Source organism: Amblyomma maculatum, chromosome 2 (genome assembly GCF_055883805.1).
Source record: "Amblyomma maculatum isolate TAMU_Amacu chromosome 2, ASM5588380v1, whole genome shotgun sequence".
In the NCBI taxonomy this organism is placed as follows: Eukaryota; Metazoa; Arthropoda; class Arachnida; order Ixodida; family Ixodidae; genus Amblyomma; species Amblyomma maculatum.
The window spans coordinates 29,306,569-29,327,271 of record NC_139345.1 but is presented as its reverse complement, the minus strand read 5'-3'; the positions used below and the strand labels follow the sequence as shown (position 1 = coordinate 29,327,271).

The 20,703-nt window shown below is 42.5% G+C and overlaps 1 protein-coding gene across 3 annotated transcripts in view; it reads left to right on the top strand.

The window, feature by feature from the left end:
• Positions 1-1,193: 1,193 nt before the first annotated feature.
• The window catches only part of mmd (disintegrin and metalloproteinase domain-containing protein mind-meld), a 61,760-nt gene continuing 42,250 nt past the window's right edge, over positions 1,194-20,703 (top strand). The window contains exons 1-12 of one of the 3 annotated variants that reach the window (XM_084593639.1): positions 1,194-1,599; positions 1,828-1,875; positions 3,472-3,614; positions 7,688-7,767; positions 8,732-8,801; positions 12,098-12,180; positions 12,656-12,719; positions 12,779-12,839; positions 13,622-13,692; positions 15,266-15,325; positions 16,135-16,206; positions 18,690-18,856. In XM_084593639.1, coding sequence (XP_084449765.1) covers positions 1,506-1,599; positions 1,828-1,875; positions 3,472-3,614; positions 7,688-7,767; positions 8,732-8,801; positions 12,098-12,180; positions 12,656-12,719; positions 12,779-12,839; positions 13,622-13,692; positions 15,266-15,325; positions 16,135-16,206; positions 18,690-18,856 — 1,013 coding nt within the window. In that variant the 5' untranslated portion in view covers positions 1,194-1,505. The remainder of the gene's footprint in view (positions 1,600-1,827; positions 1,876-3,471; positions 3,615-7,687; positions 7,768-8,731; positions 8,802-12,097; positions 12,181-12,655; positions 12,720-12,778; positions 12,840-13,621; positions 13,693-15,265; positions 15,326-16,134; positions 16,207-18,689; positions 18,857-20,703) is intronic. The other 2 variants (XM_084593638.1, XM_084593637.1) reach the window with 2 other exon arrangements.

Sequence of the window (20,703 nt, the reverse complement as noted above, 5' to 3'; positions counted from 1 at the left end):
TAAGATGGGGGTGGTATACGGCTGCAGTCGTACACAGCACGAACATAGTTAACGGGCTAACTTTCAAAGCCTACGGCACAACACACGCAGAGGAGATTGCCATCGCTCTGGCTCTCAGTATTCCCAAGTCGAGACACATCATCACCGACTCGCGATGGGCTTGGAACTAAAGGCTGGGGCGGGCTCCGCCGCTTGCCCGGCGTATACTGCAATCTAACTGCAGTCCCTTGAAGCGGTTCATGTGTCCATGGATGTGAATGATAATGCGCCTTAATCCTTCATCATATAAACCAAATTAAAAGTTAATTAGTAGAATGTTTTTAATAGTCCCAATTCGGCTGGCTCTTTGCCTGAGTAAGGAAATAAATTTGACCTTAATGCATTTGTGAGCCAAATTTGCTGAACTCTTGAGTCCAGCTAATTCCAATGGTTCCAATTGAAAATTTCTGCTCGCATTGCATGGTGAATGCAGCAGTAGTTTCACAGGTCATGCTCAGTGGGATCGAACAACCCAATTTAACATGGTCCACGAATTATATACTATTGGTGCATCCAAATGGCAGTGTATTATATGGACTGCTCAATGAGGGCAAAAATTTAACTGGTACAAGCTGAACACTCAATTTTTTCAATTGAGAGTTGGACCCTCCGCGATGAAATGCAGCCGATCGCGGCGACCACAGCGGCCACGGTTGGACTATCAAATTGGAGCACTTCCAAATGAAACCAATTGATAACTCAGTCATCGAAATTAAATGAATTTTCATGGACTCTGATTTGGATAGTTAATATATGTCACAATTCCAAAGATGCTAAATCGGTTACAATTGCTTATATTTTTTACAGAATAGTTAAGGACCGGAATAGAAGAAGTGAATGGAAAAAATCTCATTATCCACCGAAAGCGTTCTCGAATCTCGTAACCGATGCGTGGGCACCAATTTTCTTTTCCGTCGCGCTGCACTAAACGGCACTTATAATTGCAAGTGACAGAAATCATGATGCGCGCAGCAATATATTTGCTGACGCAATCAGCTTCTAATGATCGAGTAAAGTGCACTCGCGGTGCTCCGTCTCTCTACCGGAGCCAGCGGAGAAGTGCGCTGTTTGGCGAGCGGAATAATGCTTTGACCTTCACCCGGGAGCGCGCAATATGGAACGTCCGAGTCGAGCAGCACCCCGCACGATCGACGGCCGAATCGGCCGAAAGCGACACCTGAGCCCCTGAGCCCACTTTGGCCGACGGCAGCGTGCGCGGGTGGTGCTCCTCTCGCGGAGGGCAGCTGCGGGAAGACTCGCCACTCGCGCGGCGGCGGCGCTCCGGCGCGTTAGTGATCGATCTCGGGCGGCCGCGGCGCGGGCCCCTACTCGCACGTCGGGCTCGCCTGAGCGCGGCTCCGCAGCGGTAGCAGCGCGGCGGTGCCCCACAGCCGCCATCTTGGTTGCCGCCAACGAGCGCGGTCCGTCCCATGGCGCGGCAGCGTGATGAGGAGCGCGCGTAGGTCATGCGGGCCCCCGGCGAGTTGCTGCTCCTGCTGCTCGCCCTGTGGCTGCACGCGGCTCCTCCGCCGCCGCTGCTCGCCGCCCGGCACAAGAGAGGTGAGCCTTCGCCACACGGCACGCGCGCCTCGCAGAGCGGCCGTCACTCCGCAGCCCAGCTCGCGCGCTGTACATACCTAGAGATTCCCCTGTAGCCTGTCCGCCGTGTGCTTTGTGTGTGTGCGTGCGTGTGTGTGTCTTCGGTGGACTTCGTCTCTTTTATGTGGCTTCGGGACGACGCTGCCGCACAGTCTCTCTCTTAACTGCCCGCACTTTCGTTTCCTGCAGAGGCAGATTCGGCCTTCGAAGAGCTTCCAGACAACAACCGGTTACTAGGTAAGATTTAGTTTTCAAGAATTTATTGCCCTTAACCGCAATGCGAGTTGGTGTCGTTTATGATTCGCTGTGCACGTAGAGTGCTTCAGCTACACAAAATTTCTCCCCTGTATGATTTGTGCAGTGTAATATTTTAACAATTCTACAATCGATAATGTCGCAACCACACACCTGCCACATCTGAGCACATGCTGCATGTGTGTGTTCTATGCAGCTATTAATTGCAACCCACATGTGCACAACCTTACTTACTATTAATAGGGGCATGTATACGTTCCGTATGCACGCGCAGTTAAGTGCTGGAATGTTGCGCTTCAGTATTGAGTTCTGCTTGTTCGCTCTGCATTCCGTACGTGCTTATGTACTAGCTTAACTTGCTCATATGTAAAATGCGCAGGAAGTAAAGTTTGTATTAACGCTTCAATTGATGTGTGTAGGGGCCTGGTTTGAAGCATTTACAGCGATAGCTGTTAATAGCGAAGCGATTCGCGACGTTGACGTAGATTTTCGCACAGGGAGAGGATACGGGGGATGGGAGGTGGGAGGTGGGAGGTGAGGAGGAGGGCTGCAGAATGCTGTTACACCGTTCATTGCCTGCAGTGCTGCACTGGCATTGCCTTCATCGCTCATAGCACACATCAGTCATTGAGCTTATGCATTGCATAGTACTGATATTTGTGATTTTTATCATCAGTTGTGCAAAATTCTATTTAAAATATTAATGGTTTTTTGTGAGGAATAATGCAACCTGTATCACATAAATTACAGGGCCTATATTTGCGTAGAGCATGTCATGCATAAAAAGCTTTGTATGAATCACAGAAGTAGTTTTCAAGCATTTTTTCAGGTCACTCCTAAAATTTTATGCAGTTCCTAATAGGTCTTAATATCTTTCCTTATTTGTGCAACGGGGCTCCTGTTGTTATATCTGTGGTAGATCGCATATTGTTTCAGCTCAAAATGGACCCTTCAGTGTGCCAATGGATAATTTAGGCGGGTTCTTGATATGTGTGCAATCTCATCTTTGCCCTTTATATATTTGGAATGTATGGCTGTTTGAAGGAAAAAGTGCTTTTCTGAGAGCCAGAAATTTGTTCATCACCACAGTGTTTAATATCCCGAACAAACTACATGCGCTGTATTTTGCTGAACCTAATTTATTGCTTTCAGGGGTAGATATGTATTGAAGCTTTAAGGGGGCATGCCTGTTCACGCAGTGCCTATATCAAGGTTTCTTCATCCAAAAAACAGAGCCATTGCAGCTTTGCTGTACGAAATTCCTATTGTGTGGTTGCCTCGATCCTTGAAAGAGTTTAATCTAGCCATAATATACCCCTCTAGATGTACCAGCAGCCATCGCGCTTAAATTGGTTGCGTGGCGGGCATGCAAGAAATAAATTTTCACCTGGGCTGGGCATATAGGTGGCAGTTTCCAACAAGTGCAAAGCTGTGCAATAATAGGAGGACATCACTTTTTGCACAGCTGGCCTTTTCTCAGATGCAGAACTCCATTTTCTGGCCATGCACTTTTATTGACTGAATATTGTGCAGCGTCCGCAGAGCTGCTTTTGTACATTATTGTGTGCTGTTGTGCAGTGGTGGACCGGCTCAAGCGGTACCCGGAAAATGAGCGACTCATTGCCAGCATTCCAAGCCGCATCTATGAGGTGATCTACCCAGTTCAGGTGCGCCACCACCAGAAGCTGGGCATTTCCACCAGGGACACCACGGCCAACAAGGTAATACATGCTATGTTGGGGCATACATGTAGTAAAAATGTTCTGCTCAGCAGTGTAATAGGGGCGAGCTGCGAGTTCTACGGGCAGTTCAAGCCATATTACAAAGGCTGTTGAGTATATATATGTTGGTGAATTCCCATGGCAATGATCGCTGGGACAAATCCGGAAGGCAGAGGGAGTTTCATGAGAAGCAAATTAACCTTACTCACATGAAGATACTCTCATATTATGACCTTATTTCTCTAGCTCTACGGAGACCTATGGTTCAAGAGTTGGCTTCTTTTATTTCAATTTCTATGCACTTAGTTGGAATGTAAGACAGATAGCAGAGGATGTTTTAGCAAATGTATTACAAGCACGACCAGTAGGTCGTGGTTACGAGTAATGGATTTGTGTTGCAAAAGGGCAAAGGAAATAACTTTGCACTTTTGAGCTGGACTCCACTCTGTGTCAGGCCTTATGGAAAGAAGTAAAGCAGCTGAACCTAGTTTTTTGTAGGCAATGTTGCATTTTGCTGGCAAGGCTACAGTAATATTTTGCTGATGCACCCACTGTATGTGAGTTTTCAGGTGTGCCTGCAAAGTTTGCTTTTGAGGCATGCCATGGACATGTCCGAAGTTGACAACAGTTGGCTGCAAGGGGCTCATTGTGAACAGCTTGTGTCTTTATAAAAGTGCACAAGTGCCTGAAAAATATTAGGTGCATTATAGCATGGCAAATGTGAGAAAATACATTTTATTTCCTTTGGGACTTTATTTTTTATATATAATGCCTTTTTGTTTTACTTCTTTATTTTTAATGATAATATTTCCTAACCCACAATTGTTCTTGAAAAAATTCGCCTTGGCATTTTCAGATTGATATATTACTCAAAACTTGTGTTAGGATAGGAGCCCATGTGTCTGCATTTGCACTGCACAAGCATGAAGCACCTTTCAGCTTGCTGAAGTGAATGGTGATTAAGCAGCATGTTTGATGAATTTAGTTGAGCATAATGTGAACTTTGCAGTGTATGACAAGCAAGGTAAAAAGGCAAGAAGCACCTGCATGCTTACTCTGTGCAGCATGCATTATTCTTGAATCCTTCCATGCCTGCTATAATAGAAACGGCGCCATCTTGGCTGATTGTATCACTGTGACAGGACAGTTTGTAATGACTTTGTCATTTCTGAGGCTCTCGGATATTGCGCAGGGCTGTGTAATATTGCCTTATGTTGTAAACTGAACCAAGTCTAGATTTATTGAAATATGGGAAAAGCTAAAGTATTAATATATATTGTGACCATGCAGGCATCAGACTAAGTAAAGGACAGGGTTTAAGCTTTGGTGTGTAACATTACTATGGAAGTAATAAAGTTGGTGCCATATTTTTCTAAGGCGTCTCACTGTACCAATCACTTTCGTCCAAACTTCACCCACATGAAACTGCATTCACTTCAGCTGTAGCTTTATTTCTACTATAGGTAAAGTCACATATAGAGTCTGCCGTAGTAGCGTAGTGTCAGCCCATTACGTTTTCTGATCTAGCAATGTTTTGACGATTGTGTAAAGTCCAGAGTCACAATTTTTGTGAATAGTGTGATTTTTCATGAGAAAACCTCACACGTGGAACTGCCAGTTGTTGCAGTCATACCTTGGTGCAATATATATTCTTGGTGCCACTAACATTGAGCTTATGTCAACCACCTTTATCACCTATGTTCACAATTTACTTCGTAAATGATGACACATCAGAATATTTTTTTTAGCCCATAAATGCCTTTGCAGTCTCCTTCATCTAGACTAGAAATGCCCTGATCACATTAATCTTACTTTGGCATTTGCTGGCTGCTTTCTAAGCTTTGGTAAATATATCCTGAGAAAAGCTGTCATCAGTGTAAAACAGCCACAACTTGCTTACACCACACTGATCTGTCCAAAATGAAAATTTACATCAACCATTTCAGATCGAAACCAACCTGCTTAATCAGTAGCTTCAAAGATCTGCAAAATCATTCTTTTTGTTTAATTTTTGTAATTGTTCACTTAACTGCACTCTTTGAGTTCTGAAAAATTGTGTTTACTTGAACAGCTTAGCGCACCACCATAAGCTGGCATGCTTGACCCTTTTCCTTAATACCACCCATTTCATCTTCAAAATTTCCCCTGTCATGTGTCTGCTTCATGACCATCCCTGGAATGTTAAATGCGTCATCTGTCACATTTCTCATTTTGCAAGATCATTCGTACTTCACACTACATCAGGTCTGCACATCTTATTAGTGCTGCTTAGATTCGTAGCAGAAAGGAGCTCAACTAAATTTCAAGACCTTGTATGTTGGGCTCTCTATTTGCATACCTTAATCAATGAGAATTTTCATTGATTTCTGGGACTCTATTTTTCAGAATGCTCCGTTGTTTTACTCATGATCATTTGCATATCTCTGCCCCTTCATTTTATGCCAGTCTAACCATTTTTGCTTGCTCCACAGTGCTCCTCCAAAGTTTGTTTCCAGTGTGTGATTCTTTTATTGAGCTTGAGTCTTTTCTTTTTTTTTGATGACTTGCCATGTGGCATAGAATGGGGCTGGCTGTCAATGTACTTTAAAAGGTCTTAGAGGCTGTTTTCATCCCGAAACTGCAGCAAGTTTCAGCTCTTTGTGTTGTGTGTTTGTCAGCCACAGCATTATGTCTTCCTACCTATAGTGGTCGCTAGTCCAACTACCTGTAGTCATCTCATTCTTGAAGTGTTTGTTCCAAGGCAGGTCCACAGGAAGCGGTGAAAATTTTTATTAGCGGCAATGTGGAACATTTATGACTTGTATTAGACCCTGTTTCCTCTTGAGAGCCCCATCAATGTGTCACCAATAGGCTAAGAGCTGCCCTGAACCCTAATCCTTCTAAGGGACACTACCTCTATTCTCGTTAAATTTGCTGGGGGTGCAAGTTCATGGAGGAACCAGGGTACATGTGCTTCTCATTAAAGAGGACGTCAAATAGGAACAGCGGAGCGGAGGTCAAAAGGGCGGCTTGTTGGGTAGTCATTTGTGGTTGAGAGTTCGGTAACAATTTCTAGTCTTCTGTGGGAAATATTCTCTGCCTTTTCTTGTGTTTAATGTATTTGGTTTTATTTTATTATTCTCTTATTGAGAGAATGTCTCTTAGTGTCTTTGTGATTCGTTTGGTTTGGTTTGGTTTTGGGGTTTAACGGCTCAAAGCGACTCATGCTATGAGAGACGCTGTAGTGGAGGACTCCAGAAATTTCGACCACCTGGGGTTCTTTAACGTGCACTGACATCGCACAGCACACGGGCGCCTAGCTTTTCGTCTCCGTCGAAAAGCGGCCGCCGAGGCCAGGATTCGATTCCGGGTCCTTGGGCACAGTAGTCGAGCGTTCTAACTACTGCGCCACCCCGGCGGGGTTGTGATTCATTTGAGTTGAGTAGAGTCAGTGTAAATATGGGCTTCTCTTATAGGGATTGTAAGATGCATCTTCTTCTGGGCTTTTACAACTAATGTATCATTCCGAGTGTTCGAGATGGTTTAAGATGCAGTAACCAGGTTACTATCTCTTAGCATGCTTTTGTACAGGTAGGTGCTCTGCACCATTTAAGTTGGACAACAGTATAATTTTCTGGACGCTTAAAACATGATTATGGGGGAAGCTGGAACAAGGTGTGTTCATATAAATTGGTGCGAACATTATTAATATAAACAGCGCGAACACGAAGACAGGGGACAAGATACAAGAAAGCCACAGTACAAGCACGTGACTGTTTCGTTTTCTTTATGTTTGTTTTTCTGGGCCTTGGAGTAAAGGGCTTAGGCTTAGTTGCGAGTCAGCGCTTTTACTGTGGCTTTCTTGTATCTTGTCCCTTGTCTTCGTGTTCACTCTGTTTATATTAATAATGAATAAGTACCAACTCGCCCAACAAAGTATCTTGGTGCGAACATATGTTGAAATCAAGAATCTGGCCTAAATCTTGGCACACTCTATTGTGCCTTTCCTACTTCTAGTCTGTAGTAGAAAATGAGTCTGTTAAAAGCTTTTAAAGTGCTAATGGGCTTATGTCACTCACTGTTATTTCTTTCAGACAAACAAGCATTTTCATCAAACATCCCTCCTCATTAAGGCATTTCATTACAAATTTCGATTGGAACTTGAGCTCAATGAGTAAGTATATAATTATTTTTCTGGCACTCCTGTAGCTGAAGGCTGGTTTTTATTTATTTATTTTTTTTTTTAAGGAGAGGCAGGGGTTTTGAGGACCAAAATAGCAAAAAAATCAGTTCTTTGGAAATACCATTCTTGAAACCTGCAAGCCATACTTTGCCTATTTGTAAAGTTGTTTACACCAAATGTTAGCTATTAAAATTTATAATGCCACTTTATACCTCATCTCCTTGTTTTTCGAGGTTCCTTCAAAGAATTGATTTTTGACTCTTTACCAGTTTGAAAGGAGGACATAGTAGCGTCTCGAGCAGATAGACCAATCATTTCTGTTGCAGTGTACTTCAAAAGGAATAGCACATGCAGTGTTAGAGTTTATTTCTTGGTTTATGCTTACAATTCTTTCTTTTTTCACTCTCTACTATTCTTTGACTAGTCCTATCAACACAGCTGAGTTTCAGGGCACTGTATATTAACTAACAGTCACTTAATCTAAAAAGTACTTCCAACTATGTATTTCTTGTACCTGATGGTATTTAGCCATATATTAGTAACAGCAATCAGTAACATTATTTTTATTGATTTTGCAAACAAAGGCATGAAAATATATAATATCTAAAATATAATTGAGAGGGAAAAATAGTTGCACATTTAAAATCATCTGAAGAAGCTGAATAAGACTCTCAGTATCTCAGTTATACTTAGCCAAAAAACACCATTAGTAGCTCCAACACTCCTTTGTTTTACTGTGGTGCCGCATAAAATAGTTGCTTGAGAATACCATTCACACATTTCGCTTAAGGCAATTCTTGAATTCTAGTTAATGTGAACATTGGCAAACTGGAATTCCTTCCCATGTGTAAGTGCTGTTCTCTTCTGGTCAGCAGTTGTCAGCGGCAATTTTCTTTTGTAGCAGTAGATCCGCACTTGCTCTTAAGAGGTTATCGACTTCACATTACTTTTGCAGCTACCTGCTTGCCCCCAAGATGCTTCAGAAGCACCTCCATCCAGATGGAATTTGGCAGTTGTCCAGTCAGGTGTGTGAGCTCAGCAGCAGTTTTGAGTGCATGACATCTTCAGTGCCGTAGTGCATGCTGAGAACGATGAGGAGAAACCCAGGCAATGCAACCTGACATGGGGCTGCACTTGTGACATATCTTGTGTTTCTTGCCATGGGCCATTTATTTAACATTTTGAAGCATGCAAGGGGATCTTAAATTATGCATTGTGGTTGCCACAGCTTTATCACTGTATCTGAATGCATCTAATTATCATATGGTGCTCAGCTGGTGCTATGAGACCAGTGGGGCACTTCTTTTTTCATGTCCATCTTATGCTTTACATAAGTGTCAGTGATCTTTGGTACAGTTTCTCAGCACTTTGTAGTCGTTGCATACAACACAACTTTAATATGTGGGTTACCAACAAGTTTAGGATGAGAGCATCGCAACGGGACTCTTCAAGAAGAAGCGCCCGGACAAACTTCAGTGTTCATTTTTAACTGCAGTGTAAATGAAAAAGCGTCTGAATTAACATTTTGAAACTTCAACCTACCAAAATCTGAACAAGCATCCAACTTTCTGGTTGCAAAGGAAGTGAACAAAATCCTCTTTGACATTTTCCAACAGGATGGCCCAAATCAGAACATTTCTACCACTGACTTGTCTACAAAAGTGGCCCCACAGAGTTCTCAAAGTTCATAACCCCGGCACACATCTCTTGGCCCCTTAGTGAAATTCATGAACTTGTCTCTCCAAGCACTGACTAGCTGTCTATGTCTGATCATCTATGTCTGATCAGTTTCGTCAAGCTAACCACCTATTTGACTCTCAAAAATGTATGGGACAACGTTGTACATGACCTCTTTCAGGTATGACCTAAAATTCACCTAAAGCCTTGGTGGTTGCAGCACTTTTTCCCACCATGGAATGGAATGGAAACAAGCCAATCTCACCCCAACCTGCACGTCACTGTTCCTTATGTTTAAGGGCTAGTTAGCAAGGAGGTTTCACAAGTGCTTGGAAGGGCTGACATGCAGTTGAGTGTCCCATGAGCCTTTTTTAGTGCTCGGACATGTACCGCTGCGTTAAAAAGATAACCCATCGAAAGAAAGGGCTCTATTTGTTTGCTAAGTATTAGGCACTGAGTATTTGCCCACTTATACTGATGAGACAAAAAACATACAATAACAAATTGAACACACCCAAACATAAAACATTCTAAGCTGAATACAAGGCCCTAGCCAGACACTGATATATATGGCCACCAAATAGACTTCTATTATGCCATGGTAATTAATATTAACCAACTAATTAAAGTGGCCTTTCTTAGAACCTTGGAATATTCTGGCCAACATTGCCATCTTCATACATCCATGGCTTATTTCAACGTGTCTAATCGGTTGTCATCTTAAAAAAGCGACTGAATCAGCCTCAAGAGGTCAGAATACTCTTTTTTGAAAAGCTTGGCCCCCTTCTGTGCAGTTTCGTCCTAGCCTGGCAGATTTCTGCCAAAGGTGTGTCTGCCTTATATAGCCCTTACCAACAAGCTTTTCCATATGTTTCATTAAAAATTCAGTTTCTAGCTTGTTAACTACTGTATCCCTTCATCTAATCCAGCATTTCTTTAGTGCTGTGTGTACTAAATAAGCTGGGCGTGGTAAAGGACAAACGAGGCAAGGACCTCACTGAAGCCTCAGAGATAAAGAAGAGGTGGCGAGAGTACACAGAAAAACTGTACAAGAAGAACCCGGATTGTGCAAAACTCAACATAAGACGGTTGTGATCACTGATCTCGAGCCGGGCATCCTGAAGAGTGAAGTTGAATGGGCCTTAGCCAGCCTTGCTAAGAACAAAGCTAGCGGAATTGATGACATTCCAGCTGAGTTGCTTCAAAACCTTAACCAGCAAATTTGGACAGCCCTGCAGTGACCACAGGATTGGAGGAGGTCAGTTTACATCCCCATTCCAAAGAAAGACAGAGCCAAAGATTGTTCCAACTACCGCACGATCGCGCTTATTTCGCATGCTAGCAAGGTGATGCTGAAAATCCTCCAAGGAAGGCTGCAGCAGTATGTGGATCGGGAGTTTCTGGGCGTGCAAGCTGGGTTTCACAATGAAAGAGGAACTAGAGACCAGATTGCCAACCTTCGCTGGATCATGGAAAAAGCAAGAGAGTTCTAGATACCCATCTACTTCTGCTTTATTGATTATGCGAAAGCGTTTGACTGCGTAGATCACAACAGATTGTGGCAAGCTCTCCAAGAGATGGGAGTTCCAATTCACCTCATCTGTCTCCTCAGGAACCTGTATGCAGGACAAGAGGCCACAGTCAGAACTGAGCATGGTCATACTGATTGGGTCCCGATTGAGAAAGGAGTGAGACAAGGCTGCATACTGTCGCCCTGCCTATTTAACCTATATGCTGAGTGCATCATGAGGAAGGCCGGTCTGGACGAGTCTTCAACTGGAGTGAAGATTGATGGAAAACGTATCAACAACCTTAGATATGCGGATGATACCACTTTAATGGCAGAAAGTGAAGTGGAACTCAAGAGACTTCTGACGCGCGTGCAAGAAGAGAGGGAGAAGTTTGGGCTTAAACTGAATATTAAAAAGACAAAGATCATGATGTCTTGCCCTATCAAGTCCTGGAGCATTAAGGGACAAGAAGTGGAAGCCATGACAGATTTTCTCTTCTTGGGCTCCAAGATTACCCCGGAAGGTGACTGCAGCCATGAAATTAGGAGACGCCTGCTTCTGGGAAAGAGGGCCATGGCTAGCCTTGACCGCCTAGTAAAGAGCTGAGACATCAGACTGCCAACCAAAATCTATATAACTCGTGCTATGGTCTTTCCAGTTGTTATGGATGAGAGAGTTGGAATGTGAAGAAGGCTGACCGCCGAAGAATTGACTCATTTGAATTGTGGTGTTAGTGGAGACTCTTGAGTGTTCCTTGGACTGCCAGAATATCAAATCAGTCAATATTGTCAACCATAAACCCTGACTCTCACTGGGGGGTCAAATTCTAAAGTTAAAACTTAGCTGGTCATCTGATGAGAAGAGAGGAGTCGCTGGAGAAAGATTTGATGTTGGGAAAGATTGAGGGTCACTGGAGAAGGGGTAGGCAGTGAATGCGATGGTTAGATGGCATCCTCGAGGTGCTGCAGATGATGCAGAGGAAGACAGTGAAAGACCGGAAAGCGTGGCCTGATATGGCCCATAGGGTCACGAAGGGTCAAACACGACTAAACTGAACTGATAAACTATTTATTGCCTTGATGATATTTATTTGTTGTGCAGTATCTTCGAACCTTGTTAGTCTTTTTCTGCAGGAGGTGGAGCACTGCTACTACCATGGCACCATCAAAGACTACCCTGGCGCTGTGGCTGCTTTTCGTACCTGTAGCGGGATCAGGTATGCTTATGAAAAGCATCGTTTTTGAATAACTTGGCCTCAATCAAGATGGTTTAAACCGTCAAGCTGGTCTTGTACAAAGGATTTTACGTGACTGCATGCGCAGCTGTAGCACTTGAGGAGCTGCCTAGAAACTGCACGCACACTCACTGCCATTAAACTACACGTCTTTATTCTAGGCAAAGCAGACAAGTGCTGTTGTCCTAAATTGCTGTGTGTACTAAATAATCGTGCATCTTGTAATGCAGTTATTCTCGTCTGTCTGCCTGCATATCCCATTGGTAGGCCATAGTAAATATTGTATGGAGCTAGCATATATAGGTCAGAAAAATGCAGGCATTGCAACACTTACATTTATTTGAGACTTTTGGTGCTTTGATGCAAAATATGTGTCCTCTCATTCACTTGTCAGCATCGTTGCATTTGCCTATGCTTTACACATATATGCTGCTTATACCGTGTTGTCCATTGGCAGTGGGATCATCCACATCCGCAACGAGACCTTTGTCATCCATCCCTTCTATGGAGGGGACCTTTCGGTGAGTTCCTCCAGGCCCTGTGGCCAGCCATCATGCTCACAGTGATGCTCTCCCTGCAGAGGGTCCACCCCCACGTCATCTACAAATACTTCAATGTCAACAAAAACCCTTACATCTGCGGTGAGTGCTTCCCTTAGCCAGTTGTTTTTGAAGAGAATTAACCATTTAAAGCATGCGTACACTGTACATGCTTCTGTCACCACGTGCTGCTTCTTGTTTGGTTTAATTTTGCTGTCTGGCCTGTGATACACTAATTAGCCTTAAGCCTGATTTTTTTGGCGAAATATCGTAGGTGGTAGCGAGCTCACTGCAGCTGCTTACAAAGATGGCGGTAGGTTCTAAAAGTATGGTCACTGTAAATGCACATACTTGATCACAGTTTGTGCGAATGCTGTTTGGGTGTTTCCAGGAGTGGGCATTTTTGGGAGCACAATATTTTAGTGGGCAAGCACTATTATGAGTCTTTTGCTCCTGGCATCTGTTGCTTTTATAGCATTTCCGTGGCAATTGTGCGGCAATGCACCAACTGCCATATATCCTCTGATGCATATATACACAGGCAGGCAGCCACTGAAGAACTCAGAAGACCTCTGGCACTGAATAGTTTACACACAAACACAACACACACACACACACAGGAGATTACAGCAAGATGTTCACACCAATGATGCAATGATGCTCTGTGTGAACGCCTTGCTGTAATATCTTGTGTGTGTGTTGTGTTTGTGTGTAACTATGCAGCTCCAGAGGTCTTGGAGTCATCTAACCTGCACGCAAGTACTACTGAGCCACTGAAGGTTTTCAATTCTATTTTAGCTGGCTTTCAAAGCTTTCTCTTTGTGTGACCTGGCCAGTGTCCTAGCGCTTAATCCCCAAGTGAGCACCTCTAACCATGCATGCAGGTAACTCACGCATGCACGAGTGGGGCTTCAAGCACTTCCGCAAGACTCTCCCCCCTCCGCCCAGATACAAGGCAAGGCCTCTATACACTTCCCCCCACTGAGTGCTGTTGCTTCCCTGCCTTGAGATTGCATGGGCACTGTGCTGGCTATATAGCCTGTCAATAGGCCTCCTTACTCATTTACCTCATTGGGCAGCAAATTCTGGTAGCACATTCTCTTCTTTTGCAGTGATGTATAAGACATCAACTAGGCATGGATCTCCATGTGGTATTTATCCACAACCGCTAAATAATTTATAGCCCTAGCTGCTTCTTGGGCTTACTGATGAAGGCACTCGACTGCTAAACCCAAAGGCGTGGGCCCAATTCCGGAGGTGGCGGCTGCTTTTGAAAAAAGGAGGTGCAAAGCAAGGCACCCATATACTGTGCACTATCAGTATATATATATATTTAAAAATTTCAGACATTCAAAACTCCCAGAGTCCTCCTCAAAACTTGAGTCGCTTTTGGACATTAAACCTTAATGTGAGGCATCAACAAAACTGTAGCGTGGTCTCTGCTTATTTGTTCTTTGTGATTTTGGCTCAAGGCTTTGTCATTGCCTTTGATATCACAGCCATTTCTGGACTGTCAAAATTAAAACAGATAAGGGAGAAGAAACATAATTACAAATTATTTAGTGGGAAGGGGTGAATATCAGGAGGTGATGTATGTATTCTAATGCTAATTATGCGTCAATACAAAGAAGAAAGTACGCAACTGAAAATTTGGTGTCTCTCAAACTGTATATGCTTTTAAAAAAACATTTTGGTCATGCTGAAGTTTAAAATTTCCACAGTTATTTCTATGTACCAGTTTATTCTGTAGATAGTCTTGACATATCTCTTGTCAAATAGTTAGCCAAATAGTTATTGGTGTGCTTCCACGCTCAGGGCAGCAGCTGCTGTCTCGTTTCTGGCACTGTGGCGGGGAACTCTGGCAAGCTGCCCTCATTGGACAGCTGCCCCTACTTGTGTCCTTGACCTGTAATATGCTTTGTAGAGCTGTGCAGTGCTGTCAGGCTTTCTTGCTTGCACTTGCTTTGCAGACTAGAATCCAGCCTCGGGCTGACAAGGTAGGCACCACACTCATGTCTTCATCACACGTACACCGTGATTTTGGAGCATGTACAGGAGCCCTGAAATGTAAAAACAAGTTTGAGGAGCATTTATGTGTTATAGGCACAAGTTCAATTGTTGTCAGTGTTGTTAGTTGTTGCAATGAGCATCTTGAGGCATGCACGGATTATTCTGGTGGGCTGCCAGTATTTTGCATTTCTTTTTATTTCATTTTGTGTCATCATTTCTGCACAGTTATTTCTGCATATGCGTCAAATAAACATAAAACTGAATTGAGTCAGAAATAATAGTAGGAGCTTTTTATGCAACCACGTGGAAAACAGTTGCAACCATTTGCTTCCATTTGGTCCCAGTCACATTTGTAGAAATTTTAGCTGCCTTCCCTTTTTTTTTTTTAATGGAACGTGCCAATGCAGTTGTGAGCATGCATGTCTTTATAGTTAGCGCTGCGGCTCGTGCCAGACGTCTAGTACTAAACAGGCGCCACTGTGCTTGTTTAAACTTCTTTCTTTTTCTTTTGTTTGCAGAGAGACGTACGAGAAGTGTACAAATTCATTGAGCTTGCCCTCGTACTTGACCAAGCCATGGTGAGTCACTGCTATAGTCATAATTTACGCAACTGTTGTCAAACAGAGCAACACAGTTCCGAAGTATGGATATTCCAGCTCAACCTTACAATGCTGTCCTGAGTTGTTAGGCATGATTACATGAAAATTGAAGCCAATGGGAGGAAAATGTACATGTCTGTCCTATTCAAACATTTAGGGAAAGGAATTTAGAGAATGTTAAACTTTGAATGTATAGCACGTGTGTTTAAAGGCCATATTGCTGATACAGTGTTGTCCTCTGGTATAAAATATACACAGAAATGAACTTCCTTTCTTTTGTAAAATAATCCATGTGTAACATAGAAAGTTTACTATGCATCTTGCTTTTTTATCTTGCTTTTGTGTTCATTTTACGTTATGTGTAAATTTTTTCACAATCTACAAATGCAATGCGTCTTAGTTCGTGCTATTACACAACAGTTACATTTGTCATAGTATGTTGATCGAAAATAAGCTAATATATTGTAATGTGTGGTGTGTTAATTGTTTTTTGCTATTGTAAGTGTGAAAAGTGAACAGCATTGTATTTTATACCTAGTCTTGTTAAGGAAAAGATTATTTAAATGTATGATGCAGCACACCAGTTGCCTTTAGCTTGAAATAAATAAGTGAAATAAATAAATGAGTGAGTGGGTGAGTGAGTGAGTGAGTGAACAGACACATTTTGAGCCTGCATTCATTGCTTCTTCCTACAGTTTGACACCCGTAAAGTAGATCAATGAGTGAGGGAGCGAGCGAGCGAGCGAACAGACACATTTTGAGCCTGTGTTCATTGCTTCTGCCTACAGTTTGACGCCCGTAATAGCACCCGTTCGGAGGTGGTGAGCGACGCCATACAAATAATCAACTGCGTGGACATGGTGAGTGATGCCATCTTATTATAAGCCTTGGCAAACAATGAAAAACCTGAAAACAAACAGTAATGAAAAGATATGATTACCTACTCAGTTGCTGGCACAGCTTGCCTGTAGTATTTTCACTGTCGCAAGACTATTTACTGAGTAGTCAGCATCTAAGCTCCCTCAGCCACATATTGAGAAAAAAACAACTTCACACTAATGCCTGATGGGATACAGAAATACAGTGTGTCCTAAATGAATTGAATTTTATATAGCTAGCTTAAAAATGTCACAGCATGTGAAAAGCACAATAGTGCAAGAGCAGAGAGAGAAAAGGGTGAGGCTGCTATTACATCTGTTGCTGCTATAATGTAGGGTTACACTGTAACCATATCAATAAAAGAAATTGTGCAAGAATGTCAAAAACAATTTATTTATTTTAATCAGACCTCCGATAGATCGAGTACTTGTGTTGTTTTATGTATCTTTATAGGCAACAGGCGAACGTAACTCTGGTGCTGACGAGAGCACTTCGCGACGAGGAGCGTGCGTGCTGCAGGGTACGCTCGCCGCAGCGCGTGCGGAAACAGCTGTAATCCGACTGCAGTGGGAAATATATGCTGATTTCAGAAAATGGCACACGGGGAAGACTGTCTGCTGCAGAATCAGATTTTACTTGAAGCATGTTATTGAGCCTGTCGTACGCGCTCTAAATTAACAGGTGCAAACTTTTGGGGCATGGCGGGAAGTTGCGATAAAAGAAATAGTTTACGAAGGCTTTCTCAATATACATGTTTTTCACTTTGCTTGAAAGAGGATAGCTAATGTATGAGTATAATGTATGAGTATACAGATCTTCCCAAAGGATTATCACCCGTCTATTCTAAGATGAAAATATATTCAATGGTGGAATTGTGTTCGAAATGCAGCGCAAAGATGAGGATTTGTTATCAAACATTTGTTCTGATATGATATAATTGAAAAATAAAAAAGGATGGTATGCGCTTATAATTAAAACAAGCTTTGCCATGGACATAGAATTGAAAAGTATGCGATGACGCACTCTTACAACGGTTCCTTGAGTCATCGATCGGCTTTCCGCAGGTAGAGGTGGTAAGTGAGCAGCTCTTTTAATGCAACATCACGGGTCCTCAGCTGCTAGTACCATAAAAAAAAAAAGGTATGGAGCTGACTTGGCGCCCCCCGCACAGGATTAGGGTGAGGGCCGCCACCCTCCCTCCCCTGCCACCCATGTGCGCACATCTATGAGCATCATGGCTTCCTCTGGAAATAAGTGCACCCCACTATTAAATTTCTTGTGCAAAATAAAAGAACTGATAATTAAAACATCTAAGGCATAAATCACGGCTGGAATAGGCATTTGTTCGCATGCTTTCTTTTGCAATGCCTTCGGTTTCGCGCTACGCTGCCCAACCTCCTACGCCGGCTCTGCCGGAGTGATCCTGCAATACTCTCACCGCTGCTCGCAGGGGGGTGCTGGCTTGCTAGGCGATTGTGGCGGCTCCTAGCGAATGCCTGTTTCCTATAACAGTGTGCAGGACCTTAGGAATGACAAAGCTGGTGGAGATATGTTTAGAGTGGGTTAAAAGCAAAAAGTTCATTCTCGAGTTATAATGAAAGGCCCTGTTGGATTCTAACTCACAGTGTAGTGAGTGTTAACACCGGGAGTCAGGAGCTTATGACACTGCAGTCACGGGTACGAGACTGTTTTAAGGATGTGCAGTAAGTGGTGCAAAAATGGTGACATGTAATCAAGACATTGAGGTGAACTTCACAGGCACTTCATGTGGGGAACCTGCCTTAGAAGAATGGAAATCATGCAATCATAAGGTATTTTTCATCGTGATGGTTTTGTAACATTTTGCACAACTTTCTTTTAATTTAAAAATGTAAGTCCGTGTGCAATCACTTTGGAGACTTGATGACAGGGAACAATATTCTCGTTTTAGTTAAGAAAACTAAAAAGGAAAAGTGCTTCTCGTGGTTTTGTAAAGGAGCCGTAGCTTGTAATGACACCTTGGGACTTATAAGAGGGCAGGCACTTGGAAGAGTTTTTCTTGTTTTTAATGTTTTAATAAGTGTAAATATTTTGAACAAACTAGAATGTTTTTTTTTTTTTAGAAAATTGTGTGTGTCTTTGTTTCGCATACATGATGGCCTGACTTGATTATGCACACCATGTAAAACCCAAGGCAAGTACAGACTCACTTATTCACTTATTTCATTCGTTTTAATGCTTACAGCCTTCTGCATGGTGCCCTGTGAAATTAGCTTAAAAACTCAGCTGTCAAGAATGTTTATGGTTCTCCTAAGGAGTTCTATATCTTTGGTAAAGTCTTTGGGTTGTAAGTCAGTGGTACTTACATTCCTCATGTTGATCTTTCCACATGGTTTACGCTGTGATGCAAATGACCTAAAGGCTGTGATGATGAACCCAAATGCAAGTTGTGATGATTTGATTGGTATCATCTGTGACTGCACAGTACTTCCGGACGGTGAACACACGGGTGTCGATAGTGTACCTGGAGACATGGGCCACGAGTGATCAGGTGGAGCACACAAATGACATCCGCCAAGCGCTGCTCAACTTTGTCGACTACTCAGCCAAGAACCTCTACAAGCAGGCCGTCGATGCCACCCACCTGCTCACGTACGTTGGGGTCAAGTGACCGAGCCTGGCTGCATGGGCTTTGTTTACTCTGGTAATGGTAATGAAATTCTAATTGGCTGAAGAGAACGCACAGATTCCCTGACCTCAAATAACACTGCAAATAATTTCTGCCTCGCAATTACAAAATGAGACATAACGGTGAGGCAGAAAAAAAAACTTGGTAGAAGATCCCCCTGAGAATTTGCTTGATGTGAACTGGCATTAGCCTGGTTCCATTTAAATATCAAGTGGTGTGTTTGAAATCTTTCTAAATGAAAAGCTGTTCTATCGCAAGACCTTTTGGATGCTTTCATGTGAATTTGTCACTAATGCATTGTACAGTCATGCCTGAAACTAAATGAGATCATTGGCCAAAGGACAGTCCAAACTGGAATGATTGGGCTTGGCATTCCCAGCTGGTAACAGTTTTTCTACCATTGGGACCAGCTGGGTTCTTGCTAATAGTATTATCTGTGATTTTAACTTGTATGCTTCATCAGGGAAGATTTTCGTGCTTAAAAGTCTGTAGGTCAATGTGTGTTAAGGAACAGATACTAAGTTATGTAGTGAGGCTACTGGCATGCTAAGTGTGAGTGCTTTGGCTGCATCAATCAGTGACGAACACATTCAGGCAGTGGGAGGCACACTTGCATTGGCACAGTTCCTGCCATGCCCATCAGTAAAAACAGGGTGGAAGTACCTAAACATAGTACCTAAACATAGGGTGGAAGTACCTAAACACACAAATTTTGACCACATTACATGTCCCAGCATAATGCCTGACAAGGCTTAAATTCATTTATGTTGTGGCTAAAAAAGATCAGACTATACAATTCTGCCTCTTTGCTTGGAGACCATTGGAGCAGTCTACGCACTTGTTTAGAGCACTCGAACAGCATTCTTCATTGTATACTTGTGATTATCACCACTGCCTGGTGGGCTTGATACAATTTCAAAGACGGGATGTGCTAAATGCACGTACGGCAATGTACATGAACAAAAAGAACAGCCTTCAAGACATATGCCACTTGTAAATGACAGGGCTGGGCATGATGCTTCAATGTCGATACCAGATAAAATCAGAAGTTGTATTTACAGTACCAATAAAAGATACAGAAATAAAATAAGATAGGGCATCATTGATACCTCAATACATCACTACATGCAATCACCAGTATTAATAAAGCTGGTAATTGGCTCGACTAAGTTAGAAATTTCCCGGCGATCCCTGAAGTCTTTAGTATATAATATATGGTGCAGTCTTTGGAAGGGTTTAAATTAGAGCTGTGTGAATAACAAAATTTTGGGCCTGAAGTGATAATATCAAAAACTGAGTGCATATCAAATTGAATTTTCTTCTGTAATATTTTGCGAATACTGCCAAATTTTTAGTAGTGTACCAATAACAAATATTCAGTTGCAAAGTGAATGCAAAGGTAAATTGGTTGCAAATAGAATATCTTTGGAAATGTCTGAAAATTTTTTAATATCTTCTGTTGGTAACCAATTTCCATTTCATTCAGTTTTGAAACTCAATACAGATAGTTTAAATAAAACAAATGCTTTTTTTTTCTACAAAACACAACTATATAATTATTGAAGCAGTTATATTGCAAAAAAATTGTTTTCACCCATCACCAGCTTAATTTGTTATTCCTGTAAGGCCCACCACACATTAAATAAGAAAGCAGGAATCATACAGTAGTACCTTGTTTACAATGATTTGATAATCGCAGTTTGAGTTGCTGCTGATACGGAAAAGGTAGTCTACTTACTGGCATGAAGCATTGTAAGTTGAATACTGCTTTATTGGTGTGGTGTCAGCGGTTTATTAAGGGCGAGACATG